The sequence below is a fragment of the Petromyzon marinus genome, chromosome 4 (assembly GCF_048934315.1).
Source record: "Petromyzon marinus isolate PM22_M1 ecotype Great Lakes invasive population chromosome 4, UKy_Petmar_22M1.pri1.0, whole genome shotgun sequence".
Taxonomy (NCBI): Eukaryota; Metazoa; Chordata; class Hyperoartia; order Petromyzontiformes; family Petromyzontidae; genus Petromyzon; species Petromyzon marinus.
Window position 1 is genome coordinate 17,114,423 of NC_133670.1, and position 15,045 is coordinate 17,129,467.

The window sequence follows — 15,045 nt, forward strand, 5'->3', positions numbered from 1 at the left end:
GATTATATATATTTTTAGTCGATTGAAACGCCAAGATCCATCTTTCCTCTTCGTGACAAACCAGTGTTGTTATTTCGTGTCTATACATCCACACTGAATAACAACACTCCTTTTCCTTTGACAAAAATTTACTTTAAACAAAAAATAGACTGGCAGTGTTAACATTACATGTTTAAGGTAACGGGGCTGTGACGCAAACTATGATCATGATGGTGAAATTTAGTCACGAGAAATAGATGATTTTTTCTTCTACTTAAAAATCCAAATCTTTATTTAGACTTCAGGAATCCGATGAGCTATGAAGATCTTTTTCACAGAAGTGATCGATCCATCACTGGTTTTCCTCATTTTCTTCGAATGCTGTATGATTGCATGCCAATTCATCTGGACTGAAATCAGAAAAGGACCCTGGGGTTTTTTTTCAGTTTGAAGAAACTGGAAAAAATAAATGTTCTTAATTTTTAGCCAAAAGTGGCCAACATTTACTTTTCTTTAAAAATAAGTCGATTCCCCCCTTCGTGTTCAGGCTTAATGTGCTATATTTGAAAATAAACGTTGACTTTTTCACCAAAAAAGCTTATCTGAATGTAGCCAACATGCTATTTATCAGTACGTTTATTCCCTGCATTGGGTTTAAGCCTCATATGCTATGTCCAAGGAAAGTGGGAATTTTGACGATAGTTTTCACACAAAAATTATCGAAAACATTTATATTTACTATTTGTATAAAAAATTCCTCCACCGTGCTAAGGCTAACTCCAGCCCAGCAACACACATGGGAGCAAAGGTAAGACTTATCTCCAACTTTTTTCGTGTTATTCAATTGTTTGAGTAATAAAACGCATAAAATTGGAGCTCAATAAAAATGAGGGTCTTGTTGCGTCTTTCCCGCCTGGCATGTGAAGGCAGCTGCAGTGTGGACACGTCCATGTAAACCTGATACACTCAAGTTGGTAAAGTACATAGTGTTTTTTTTATTTTGCTGACAAGCCGAAGCGTATAGACAGCAGTGGTTTAGATACAATTTGGATTCATATCGGGTCTAATTGTGACTGCATCTCAAGACACTGTACACAGTAAACACACTGTATATAATTTAGACCAAAAATAACAATGTACAGCCCTTTATTAATCCACACGGCTGGATGACCTTCCCATTTTTAATCATGGGGGTTAATTGACCATACGTCACCACACTTGGGAGCGTAGTAAAAGTGGAAGGTCTTGAGCCTGTACTTCAACTGAGGCAGGAATTCAACAGCATGGATTTCTGGGTTGTTGAGATGTCTGTTTGACATGATAAAAGCTGTTGCATCATTTGACATTAAAATATAAAACACCTTTCCTAATAGGCCAAGATGGAGCCACAAGTAAGCTCGTCTGTCTGAAAGCCACCTCCTGAAATTACGTTTCAACCACTGATACCCCTTTTCCACCAGCAACATCCGACATGAACCAGCACAAAGCCCTACCATAACAGGTGAAATTTCACTATTTTCTGTGCCAAGCCAGAAGCAACCTGATATACCATCCTCACATCTTAATCTGGTTTGGGGTCAAACACTGCCAGGGGTGAAGCGAATGACACATTCTTTGTGACATCAGTGGCACGGCTTGCCTTCTGCATTGTAAAAATTTGTTGCCCCCTAAACTGTGCCAGGCTGGCTCGGCATGGCACAGTTGCAGCTTGTTCGTCGATTGGAAAATAGCTATAAACGACTCCGTGTTCCATGAGGTAATGCGAGTTAGGACTGTCTCTACACGGCTGTCCACATGTAAATGTATTTAAATATTACTCCGTGTGATGCACATTTTTTGTGGGTGCATTTCTGCAAAATGGTGCCTCTTTTTTCTTTCCTTCACTGCAATTACACCCTCAACATCAATTGACGGATATGTCAAAAGTACTTTTTAATATACAGTATTGGTTTCATGCTAACCACAGCACACTTTAATAAGAGGAAATATTTGCAATCAAACGTGAATCAATAATTGACGGCCACGAGCGTGGGAGTGCAAGTCTGGCTTGGGACTCTCGGACGCCACTTGCAAGGGTGGGAGGCAGTAGCAGAGGGTCACACCAAAATTCGACGAGGCCACAAACTCCACCTCGTGTGTCCCAGTCTCAATTGTTGTTGCAAAAATGGAATGACTGATGATTGGAATACAAAGGTAATGCACGATGACGATGATGATGACGATGCACCGGTGGGAGCTGGGCTCCCATCTGGCCAGTTCTCCTGGGAAGTGGCATGGGCTAAGTGTGCTCATCTGGTGGAGAAAATGCCGATGGTGAAGATGATGAAGCCACTGCCTTCAAATTCCAGTTATTTAGCAAATAACGATGCATGTATCCATCGATTCAAATGTATCCTCAATCTCATGATACATGCAGCATAAACAATTATTTGCAATTTAAGGAGAATATAGATTCATGTTACTTTTAAGTAATGGTGCAATTGACAATGATACAAACTAAAAAAAATTACGATAGGGATTTTCAAATTAAATCGCAAAACGGAGTCGAAACAATTCAATCTACTCTTTCGTATGGCAATACGTTCAGGAGCTAAATGCCAATGTCGAAATGGACATCGTTAATTCGAACAGTTCATTGACTTGCTGGGGCAGGGGGTGGGAATCACCACATACCTACCTGTTACTCAACAAATCAATTTATGCACATCACCTGAGACTGCAAAACCGAAGACGGAAGTTTGTAGTCTCCTCAACCTGGTGCCACAATCCACCACTGCTCGAGCGGGGCCGGGAGGACAGTTATATCAGCGAGCAGACAAAGTGAGGGCGGGCGAACAAATAGGTGCGGGCGCACGGACGAGCGAGGCTGGGCGGGCGGAAGAGAAGGGAGGAGCGTACGAGCCTCACTCGCACAGCGAGCGCATCCTCGACTCGAGGCCTTTGAAGTTCTTCTCGATGGAACTGGCGTTGTCCTTCATCGTCTTGTTGAGCTGTGGGGGAAAAGAAGAGCATGCTGTGGAACATCCATCGGAAACGCGACGCGTGACGCCGATTAATGCACGACGGCACAAGGAATCGTTGGGGTCAATGGAGGTCACCAGGGTGGGCTTACCTGGGCCAGCAGCGAGGAGTTGGTCTGCACGGAGCTTGAGATCATGTGCTGGGTTGACTCCAGGTGACTCAGCAGCTGCCCGAACTGCATTGCTGCATCACAGAATGACAAAACCGAAACAACACGTATAAGACGATAACAGTACACATATATTCGACATGAGTTGAGCAAATTGAGATTCTGGACTGTACGGTCCATACTGTAAGGTTTATAATAAAGATCATAAATACTCATGTAATTTAAGCAGTAAATGCTCAAAAATCTTTTCATGAGGGTCCTCGTTCGTGATGTTTGATTCACTCCCTTTTTAAGGGGGTGTATTTTTGGGTAGGCAAAAACACAAAAGAGAAAAAGATACCTTAAGCAAACCCACAAATACAAGGGGACAACACTTATGAACTCACTAGCTGTACTGCCATCTTGTGGCAACCTTACAGGCTGACAGATTTGTGAGTCACCTATGTGTATCACAGGCATATACTACGAAGATGCATAAATGCATGCAGTGATGTTGATGTGATCGAAATAGAGGTTGATGTCATGGCTGAGTGGACCTAGCCAAGGGTAAGATAGGGCCTGGTAATGTCTGGATGGGTGTCTTAATGGCAGGGTGGGTGTGGTCATGGGGGGAGGGGGGGGGAGTGGAGCTCTTTGCGGAGCCAATGAGAGCACCTTGCTCATGGAGCTCTTTGAGTGCACGGAGTCGCTCCGCAACACGGGGCAGAGCGTCTGCCACAGAGTCCCACCGTTCCATCATCTCATACAGCTTAGTCACCTGCACAAACACACAAAAACAAAGATCCCCGTATGACCTGTAGCAGACGATGAAGGCTGGAACGGTGCACGAGGAGGAATGTTTATACACTACACCAGAAACTAATTTACGGCTGAGTGTACCTCGGCGAGGACCAGGGCTGGTTCAGACATTAATCACTGATGTTGGCCGTGAGCGGGACTTGAACTCAGGTCATCGAGTACGTAGGAGAATGCGCTACCTACTAAACTACTACCACTCCCCCCACATTCACACACATACATATACGTGCATTGGTAATTCACTATGTAACACGATTTTTGTCCCTGGGTAGTGTTATTTTTTAATTGCTTATGCCTCAAAAGTATAGAAAATGACTTATTGTTCCCCAAAAACTTTGCTTTTGTGACCAGGACTTTACGTGAAGGAATGACACAAATGCACACCACGTTTTCTCATTGAAAATAGGTACATTTAAAAATATCACTGTCCTGGTCACAAAAGCAAAGTTTGTGGGGAATAATAGCCATTTTCTGTACTTTTGAGGCATAAGCAATTAGGAAATAACACTTACTACCCAGGAACAATTTTTTTGTTATACAGTGATAATTAAATTAAAGTTGTACGATGAGGGGTAGTGAGTTAAGAAACACTGCACTCAGAGGTGAAACATTACACATGTAATAGGCACAGGCACAACCAAAAGAACATGTCACAATCTTACAAAATAAGTCAGGTGTGCTGCAGTGACGTTACTGCAACATCACTTCCTGCTACTTATTCATGAATCCCCAAACCCAAGTCGGAGAATACGGGACACACAGCAATCGGTATTAATCTACAAGACAAAAGCAGTTTTTTTTGTTAGGTTCTGGCTTCCAATAAAACGTGTTAATGCACCTCACCTTGCTCTGGGTCTCAGCCTCCTCCGCGTAATCCTTCTGTTTGGTCACCTCGTTCAACTTTCCCAGCACGCCCTGCCAAGAGAGAGCTCCGTTCACACCACGATCGGCTGTTGCATGCACTACGTCTGCGAAACACCGAACATCACCAGTTGTGCCGTATGCACATCTCTGCCGAGACACCTCGCCAATTACGAGATGACAGCGCTGTGCTCACCAACTCCTGCTGAATGCCAGATTCGCATTCACGAAACACCGCAGCAGCTCATGCATGTGGCGCCAAGGTAGTTGACATTGAAGCCAATACCATAATTTTTTACTTTTATCTGGGAACATAGCATCTAAGCAAGGATAACTCAGAAACTTCGCATGGAGTAGCCTGGATAGTGCTTGGATGGATGACTACGAGGCACAGGCAGGTGACCGGCTGCAGCGCTACGTGCTGTGCAACAGACGGCAGTTCTATGCTCAATCGTCTATGCTCCCCGCCTTCACCAAACCACACTGACCAGCATTGCCAATAATGGTCAATTCTCTCACGACCGGTATGGTGTGGGAGGCTCTCACCCAGCAGTCGATTGATAAAAGGGGTTTACAAGTACAATAGGAATTTAAATTGTCCTAGGGCAGCACAGGTGTCGCCGAGAGAGGGGGAGATCCGAACCTGCAGCCGAGCCTCGATTTGGTCCAGGTTGGCCGGGTCCAAGACTCCCAACCTCAGCTGCATTAGCTCTAAGGCCCCCTGTTTCACACAGCAGCAGCAGAGATTACGTCAACACGTTACCATCACGTCATGATCATCAGTACATTACCAACATCGCTCTGTTTAACTACATAACTAAAATGGCTCTACTACAACACCATATCACCAACATTATCCCATATCACCACATTACTACCACATCATTACCACATGACCAAAACATGACCAACATCATCATCAGTTCAAAACTACATCAGCACCACATTGTCAATATCGCTCCACATCACCACTATCTGTTGTGGCAGAGGCCTAACTTTGCAGGCGTTCTACAAAGCGGTGGATTGTGGACACTTGTTTTTGGCGCCACGGGCCTTCGTTGCCAAAGCATTTCTAATGATGATCATCGTTACACACCGAATAATTACCCAGTCACTCTAAAGTGGCATGAAATTGTTTTAAACTTACCATGACAGTTGAACTCTGCAAGCCAACAGCGATGGGGTTCTGTTAATAAAAAGATAGACACGTGCACGCATGTACACGTACATACACACAACGCCTTCGCACGCCCCACTCAAGTGCCATCTGCGCCGTGCATGTGCAATGAGAAACCATGGAGTGCCACCGAGGTTTACCGGCTTGTCTGGAGCCTTCCCAACCACCGCCTCGAGCTCGCTCAGCCTCTTCTCCATGTCGGCCGCCTAGGGCAGATGGCATGCGGGGCAGCACCAAATCACCATCTCTGTGTATGTAGTGGTGTTGGTGTATTTCTCTGTCATTTGCCCATTTCCCATACCAGTGCCAGGCCCTCACGTAAAGGTGGTTTTACACGAGCTACTGGATGAGCCGAACCAGAAAAAAAAAACATGATACTCTGGCCTCACAAGACATCTTAATCTGGCTCGAGCTAAAGCAAGACCACCCGTGAGCAGAATAATTTTCACCATAAGTTGTGGCCATTTTTGTCATTTGTTGCATCTACATACGACTTGACTGATTCATTATGAAGGACGTCGCCTGCACGGCTCGGGTTTTGAAATGGAGACACAACCTGGCACCTCCTGATCCGCACCGGGGTTTTCTCGGCACGGCCCTGGCACGGCTAGGTTGTACTGTGTAAAGGAGGTAATTGCGTATGATTATGCATCTGTGTGTTTTTATCCTATGTGTGCATGCGTCAGTGTGAAAAGCTTTGTTTCTGTGTTTGAGGGCGTGCATGCAAGTGTCTGCGTGTGTGGGCATCTGTGTTAATGCAAGTACGTGTTTACATGTTTCTCTGTGTGCACGTATGTGCGCACGTGCGTGCATCTGCCTATCAGTGAGCGAGCGTTATGGGCGGTGGTCACACACCTTGGCCACGTGCTGGAACTTGTCGTGCTCAGGCCGGTAGAGCAGCTCGTATGTGATGATGGCGCCGTCCCCGCCAGCCTTGCCAGAGCCCTTGGGCTCGGCACCGTCAGGGCGCCCACTCTTCAGCGTGTCCAGCTGAGTCAGCAGCCGCCTGACATAGGCCGGAGGGAAGAGGGGAAGAGAAGAGGGAGCAAGGAGGAGATTGGCACGGCGCATTTAGTGACATCCAGCAATCCCTACGTGGAGCCAAACCAGTCACAATCAATCTCCAAACATGGACGTTTACTTTTGTAATTATAGTCATTCCATAAATCAGCTATATTTTTTTTTCATTTATATATAAGATTCAAAATTACATACCATATATATTATTGACCCCTAGAAACCGTCCCAGAAATTATATTTATACATAACTGCAAGCATCTTAGCTGCACTAATCGGGTGCAAGAAAATTACATTTTGACTTTGCATCCATGCGTTTATAATTTTAGCGCGCTCTGTCACCTCCGTCACTTCAAGGCCCTCTTTAAAATGAGGTCGACACGCATGTTAGTTTTCACATTATTCATGGAAAAGCGACAAGGTGTGTGTTAATATGTGGCCCATCCAAGGTATTTGAATTTTATATTCACCGTTGGTAAAGAAAAGATTGCACACTCCTGCTTTAAAGAATACGGGAATGGGGTGGTATCGTAGTCTTGGGGTCCAGAAGTGATCCTTACTTGGCAAGCGCTCCGTGGGGGTCGGCCAGGTCAAGGGAGGCATGGGGGCCTAGCGATCGCTCTAACTGCAGTGAAGCCAGCTGCTGCCGGAGCCCAGAGACCTGCTCCGACAGCACCACGGGGCTCAGCTTGTCCTCCTTATCCGTGTCTTGTGCCAGCGTCTGGTACGAGATAGGCGGAGTTTGTACGCACGGGTCATAAACAAGCGTGCATGTGTGCACGTGCGCGTGTGAGCGCGTGTACACACTAGGATCGCACCTGCACTGACTGCACCTCCTCAGCCAGCTCTCGGATCTCGTGCTGCAGACGCTGGTACCACTGCTGTGGCGTCTCCTTGGCCTTGCTTCCATCTTCCAGCTGCCGAGACATAGCACAGACGTGTTATGGTGACACATAGCCGGTATGACAATGAGCGCAGCGTAGGCCATGCAGAGAACAAATAGCACATGTAACGTACAAAGCATATGCACAACACACAACATACGCCCCACGCACATAACAGCACTCTCGGGTTGCAGTAATGTACAGCTCGTACAGCAGACAGCACACAACACGCACAGAACACACAGCACATGCACAAAATATATATGGCACACACCACACACAGCATACAAAGAAAATGCCCCCTTGACAACCCTCCTTCTAAGAAATTTGTGAATCAATTCAAGAATTATTTTTTGCCTCATTCCTACAGTGTGCTATAATGTTTGTTTTCCATCTTGTTTGTACGATTCAGTGAACTCAGCCAGTTAAGCAATAATGTGACTTCACTCCTCTCCCAGGCTCTCTGCACTTCGAATTCCCGCCTCCTGTTTAAGTCCAGGCTCAGGACGTTCTTCTTCTCCTCTGCCTATGACAGTCTCTGTGATGGGTCATCCTTCTAACCTTTACCACATACTCATCTACTTTCCATCTATTTCCTGTAAGCTATTCACACCCGTTCCCCTCTTATGAATATATTTTTTTTCAAGCTCCCAAGGATGCAGACATCCCCACTATTTGCAACGTGGCCACATGTGCATTATTTATAAATAAAGTTAATATTGTATTGTACAGAGTACAGTGTCAACATTCCATGTGGTTTTCAACGCATGACCACTCACTCACCATTTCATAATCCCCGGCCTCGTATCCAGTTCTGCGTCCCTTGCTTATCCTATCGGAAAAATCTGCACAAATGGAAGAAAAGTAACAGCTATAGAGTGCACGGAACAGGTGTTTACAAAGAGTCACAAATATGGAGTTCTACACACACCGATTAATGGCTACAGTGGATGTATGTGCGGGTGTACATGATCATGCGTGATGCGAGTGTGTGATGGCATGCATGTATCTGCATGTGTGCATATGCAGAAGCAGGTGTGTATGTACTTGTATATTCACGCCAAAGCTTGTGGGCATTTGTAGGTGCGTGCTTGAGTTTGTGTGTATTGTGTTCATGCGTAAGCATGTGTGCGCGCACCTGCGAGTGTGCATTTGCGTGTGCGTGCAAGCATACGTTTAAGTGCATGGATGAGCATATGTGAATGTTAGTGTGTGAGCTTGCAAGTGCTGCAGATGCGAGCTTGCGTTTGTGTGCCAGTGTGCGAGTGTAAAGTTGTGTACATTTACACACGCGTGTGTGTGAGCATACGTTTATGTGTGCGTACGTGCGCGAGCGAGCGAGTGGGCTGCTGCATGGTACCCGTGTCCTTCGAGGAGACATGCTTTTCCTTGAACTCGTCGAACGCCGCGTTGGGACTCACGACGATGCGCTCCACGCTCACACTGTTCAGCTCCTCCTGCAGGGGAAGGATGGTGGGGGAGCAAGGAGATGGTGCCCAGCTCAGAAAAAACGTGCACCGACGATGATTGCGAACAAGGCTGCTCCCCCTAATTTACAAACGTCAACCGGCGTTGCAGGCTTACCAACGTGGCTCAGAAAGATTAACAACCACCTCGCCGTGCGGACAGAGGAAGGCAATCCTATGCCACATACATTTATATAGGTGAAGCTGTTGCACAGTGGTTAGTGCACTGCTATGTGAAATCAGATGAGTTTCATTCCTGGCCACAGCTAAAGTTAGTGGTAAGACATATCCGAACCAGACTTGGGCACCGCCCCCGCCCCCGCTCAAGTTGACCAACCTTCACCAGCGTGAAGTATGGTCCAAAAACCCCCATGACCACCTGAAACATCGTGGCGATGCCTACATCCACCAATGGGCGAAGGGCTGTAACTTATAACTACTCTCATTATTCAATTCTAACGGGTTTTAGTTACATAAAACTTTCATTTCTTAAATAAATTAATGGGAAATGATCAATTAAGTAATAAAAGCCTTTCTTTATAAAAATTTAACGAGGAAAACTCAAAAACCAAATAGCTCTTGTTTTGTATATTAACATCTCTGCTGAGCGCCCTGTGATGCCCAACATGAGTTTGAAGTTTTGTTCATGAATATACTTTTAAAATATTGTTAGACGTGCCATTATAGCACATTACTCTTCATGTTTTATAACATCTCTAACACTACAGCAGCTGCATTCTTGACCATAAATGTTGTCTTTTCTCATACACAAGAGCTTTCAACTCACGTTGGACAACCTCGAATACACAGCCTGGACTATATATTTACGAGGCAAGAGCTTTTTAATCCTTGATATGCATCTTCTGAGCAAAAATATACATAATGGCAGCACCTGAGACTGCAATGAAGCATGTGTTTATTGGCATCTCAATGACCAGATGCACATTCAGTACTCAGAGAAGTGCAAAGATGACAGTGCCAGAACATCCTTACCAGCTCCTTTTGGAATCCACAGAGAAGACAGTGAAGGTTTTAAAGCAAACCAAGCGGAGGATAAGAATAAGAGGTGGTCAGTTAGAACACCGAGAGAACATTAGCAGTCCGTTGGTGGGGGCTAAGAACAAATAGGTTTAGTACAAAGATTATAAGAATGGCTTACTCATAGACAGAGTACACAAATATTATTGGGTCTTTCGGTAAAGTCACGTAGATAGGTTCAAAGAAAATAACAAAAAATAACAACTACAACGTTTCCATCGCAACACAATCAGTCGTCTTAAGGAAGACGACTCTTGAGGAAGACGACTCTTCAGGAAGACGACCGCCGTCTTCAGGAAGACAGTCGCCTTCAGGAAGACGACTGTCTTCAGGAAGACAACTATCTTCAGGAAGACGACCGCTTGTGTTGCGATCGAAACGTTGCAGTTGTAATTTTTTGTTATTTTCTTTGAACCTATCTATGTGACTTTACCGAAAGACCCAAGAATATGAATTCCTGCAGTCACGAAAGCTTTAAGTCACGACAGTACACAAACCTTAAAGCAAAATCTTTAATATCTCTAGAATTACAATTGCTTAAAAAATAATGAAGGCTATTATTATTGAATATTAACATGATCAGATGAACCTATGTTAAATTGGGGAAGGGTGATTAGTTCTACATGCAATGCTCAATGAGGATAAATAAAAAAAACTAATTATAATAAAATAAGCAAACTATTCCTACCGACAAAGATGACCGCATCATGCAGTGTTAGCATCAAAAGCAAAAAAACGAACAAAAAGCGAAAAGGGAACTTTGAGAAGCGTTGGTGGTGGATCACGGTCGGGCTGGTGCTCAAGCCAGTTGGCTAGGGTTAGTGCTTGGTTCACCAATTTGTTAAGGCTAGGGGTAGTGGTTGGTTTGTTTGTTATGGTTACGGGTAAGCCAAGTGTTCTATTGGCTAGTTTGTTATTGTTAAGGCTAATGCTATGGTTTGGTTGGCTCTTTGTTAAGGATAGGGGTAAGGTTGGCTACTTAATGAGGTTTCAAGAGAATTGCAAACATTTGGTTTGTTAGGGTTCACTAGTTTTAAACCTATGGTCTGGCTGGATGGTTCATGAGGGGGTAGGGTTTAGGGCAAACTAGCTATTGGTTAGCTAGTGTGCTCAGTTTTCTAAGAGTGTGTCCTTCTCCATTGTGAAGTGAGGCCCTTTCGCTTTTTGGTCGTGTTTCACTGATGCTGCTCACATAGCCTGTTTCTACAACTGGCACGGGGGCAGGGGACATCAAGCGGGGAGGTATCATGCAGCTCAGAGAGTAGGATAAAGTGGAAGAAATTGACCTTACTTGAGCAAACTACAGCATCCAGGTTACAAAGGAGAAGAGAAATAGTAACACATTGGCACATACAGCACGAGAAAAATGGTTATTGGTCATAAGCAGGGCACGTCAAACCTTGATGTGTTACTCACTCATCACGTCTTATAAAAGCCTCAACAATTGAGGACATTACTGGTAAAATGATGCAACTATTATCAGAAGCATTCATTTTTATTGACTGTGTTGGTGCACTAATTGTATTGCATTAAGTGATACATATTTTTTTTATCACAAACATGTAAAATAAAACTGTTTTGGTTGAATAAAAAAGAATGCATCTGGTTGGATCAGTGCCACAACACTCGCTTAGCATGAGATTGGTAGTGAGTGGAAATCACTGGGGAAATGGATACATTCTATAGGAGTGGCATTTGATAAGACAGGGGTTGAAGTTGATAGTCTGACTTAAGACATCTGTTGGAAAAGAGGTACTTGATATCGGTGTTCAAGTGCTTTGCCAATGCTGTAGGGTGCTTTGGTGATGTTGATTTTGCAGTAGTGGTTGTGGTGCAGGGTGATTGGTGGTGGTTTTGGAAGGAGTGCAGTACAGAGTTTGACTGTGCTGTAGAGAGTGACTCACGGACTCAAACTGTGCTTGGTCGTCCTCGGGTAAATCTGTCGTCTCGAACACATCCGGCTCGTTGAGGGCCTTCTCAACAACATACGGAGAAGCAAAGACAAAAACAAAGACATTGAGTCACAACATACAGACACACAAAGGTGCACAGAGACACATGCAGATACCGACACAGAAACAGTCACATGAACAGATACACACAAAAACACATTGAAAGATAAATAGGTGAACACAACATTATATGGAAACACAGACAAATAATGTACACGGAGATACAAGCCCATGCATAAGCACAACAACAACATCCGCCATTTGCCACTAAGTGGCGGTGACGTGACCACGCCGCTTGTGCCAGGCTATGTACACTTTAAGGCCACTTGAAGTGTCGAACACTCGCTGGCAGGTCACGGAACAGACCCCAGGTACCATGGATTGACTGGCTGAGAAGAATGGCAGATGCACCACCTGCGCCCCCTACTGTGCATAGGCACACTCAGATATAGGCACAGAGAGACACAATACAATAAACAAAGAGGTAGGGATATGGACAGTCACAGAAGACACAAACACAGACACAATGTAAAAAAATACAGCAGCATTGTAAAACAAATGTTTATTGGACCCACAAAGACACAACCAAGTCCACCACCCTCGTGTACCTGACCATGGATCTCTGCCAATGATTTTCACCAATTGTCAGGCTCACATTACTCTGCTTAACGTTTGAGGAAGATAACGTTATTATAACTTAGGTCATCTTCCTTGGTAGTAACTTGCCGAATTAATGCACATATCACGCATTTAAATACAGTACATAATACTGGTGAACACATTCCCAGTGCATTATTTCACACGCATTCTTGTATAATTTTCTTTTTCTGACGAGTTCGTGAAATCTCCACTGGGGATATTTATTGACAATGTCTACTATAAGGTAAACATTCGAGACCCAGTGGCATCATGTACAGAAAGTCAGACAGTTTATTAGCGTAAACGCCTAAACTCTTCAGTTTAACAATTATTTGCAGCTTAATCATCATTATTTGTAATATATACCACACCTCCTATGCAGTACATTTCGATGCATAAAGAAATGTAACGGACTGGCCTTAGTGGCTGATTGCAATGGGGCCAGTAGCAAAGTGCCTTTGCATTTTACTACTTATATCCGCGTTATAATTAATTTAAGATTAAGTGGTCAAACATTCCAATGTAGGATTTAATTGACTGAAAATGTGTATAAAGGCTTCCCATGCGATCTAACTAATGTAATTATTATACTTCATTAAAACAGAAACGCTGAACTTCCCAATGTAGGGCTCTCCCCTTGTTCTACTATCAAAGCACGATGTATGAGGGAAGCAACCAAAGAACCGGGAGAAAACTCACCGCACATAGGGGATGGATAACGCCCAAAGCTCCGTACAGATTGATGAAAAATCCATTGCTTTACCGCCCTCTCCCGGTCCCCTGACAACCCAAGCTACAACATCTGAAATTCGCAGCCAGTCTCTCATTCAAATACTGTAATAATCAGGCTCAAACCTTAACTTCCGAAGTATGACGAAATATGTTGAACTTCTTTAGCACCGTACGTAGCCAACCGTGCTAATCGGAGGTGCGAAATAGGACGAATTCCGTGTGATTTGGTAATTGGCAAAGGCATAAGCACACGAACAGAGCCATCCCAGATGCTGATGGCTTGTCAATATAACCAATGGAAATTAACTAAACAAATGGTGTCTTGACACTCCGTAAGGTATTTATATACAAAGACAAACATAATTCAGGCTATTGATAACGAAAGATGGATTTACCGAGCATCCAAAAACATGAATCTCCAAAAAAAAACAACAGTATGACTGTCACGGCTAGAAAATCCACACGATCACAATAAGCATTGTTATTACTCTTCAACGGACTCCGAGGTAAAGAGGGAAGACCGTCTCACGTCACCGCCAGCGGGCCCAGAGGCGCGTTCTCACGGGCAACCCCACTAGACAACACCGAGGACTCCCACCGTAGGCTAGGCCCAAACCGGCCGTGTCAACCCGAGGGGCGTCGCGCCTGAGGGAAGGCGCACTTACAATTCCTGGGAGGTTCGCGTACTTGGGGTCGGCCATGGCTTGCGATCCGCTGCGATTGTCGATGTTTTTAAAACGTGAAGCTACCGCCGCTGTTGATCACCGCTGAGACAGCGCCCCGTTGACACCGAAGCCACGAAATCTCGCGAGAACTCACGCCAAGCCCTGTGGCCACGTTCCCGCCCCCTCCACACATGATAACCCCGCCCCCTATCAGGATAACCCCGCCCCCCTGGCTGAGTAACCCCGCCCCCTGCGCTTTTCGAAAACTAAATGCGGTAATTCTAGATTTGAAGTTTTCGTGACTGCAGGAATCCATACTCTTTGGTTCTTTCGGTAAAGTCACGTAGGTAGAAATAAAACCAAAGAAAATAAAACAAATTACGACGTTTCGATCGCAACACAAGCGATCCTCATCAGGTGGGACAACCGTTATATACGTAGGTAAGAAAGGGGGGGGGAGGAGGCGGTACTCTACTGCATACCTGTCAACCCATACGGTTTATTCTTGTTACAGGGAAATTTAGTTTTCAGGACCATAAGGCGTAGAGCCATTTCAATACGGGCAACAACACTTTTTTTCTGGTTGTGTTTCTCCCTTGTGATGGAACTTTGTAGGATGAACGCTGAGATTTATAAGGGGCACGGGGTGACCAATAAGGTCTGAATTGCTCTGTAATAAGGTAGGGCACTGATAAAGGGTTGACAGG

At 44.7% G+C, this 15,045-nt stretch overlaps 1 protein-coding gene across 1 annotated transcript; it reads right to left on the reverse strand.

The window, feature by feature from the left end:
- Positions 1-954: 954 nt before the first annotated feature.
- Positions 955-14,506, reverse strand: DCTN2 (dynactin subunit 2). The gene is made up of 14 exons (XM_032945901.2): positions 14,339-14,506; positions 12,255-12,323; positions 9,207-9,303; positions 8,630-8,691; positions 7,781-7,879; positions 7,523-7,683; positions 6,801-6,951; positions 6,086-6,151; positions 5,916-5,954; positions 5,412-5,489; positions 4,751-4,822; positions 3,764-3,866; positions 3,092-3,183; positions 955-2,969 (listed from the first exon to the last, which is right to left on the reverse strand). Exons 1-14 carry the CDS (start codon positions 14,372-14,374, stop codon positions 2,883-2,885), a joined length of 1,212 nt encoding a protein of 403 aa, XP_032801792.1. The 5' UTR covers positions 14,375-14,506; the 3' UTR covers positions 955-2,882.
- Positions 14,507-15,045: the final 539 nt, after the last annotated feature.

Excerpts from the sequence above, each read along its gene's own strand:
- DCTN2 (XM_032945901.2), bottom strand. The coding sequence starts at position 14,374 with ATGGCCGACCCCAAGTACGCGAACCTCCCAGGAATT. Across the intron at positions 12,324-14,338 it reads ACGCGAACCTCCCAGGAATT|GCCCTCAACGAGCCGGATGT; the intron begins GTAAGTGCGCCT and ends GTTGTTGAGAAG. Across the intron at positions 8,692-9,206 it reads TGTCTCCTCGAAGGACACGG|ATTTTTCCGATAGGATAAGC; the intron begins GTACCATGCAGC and ends CCATTTGTGCAG.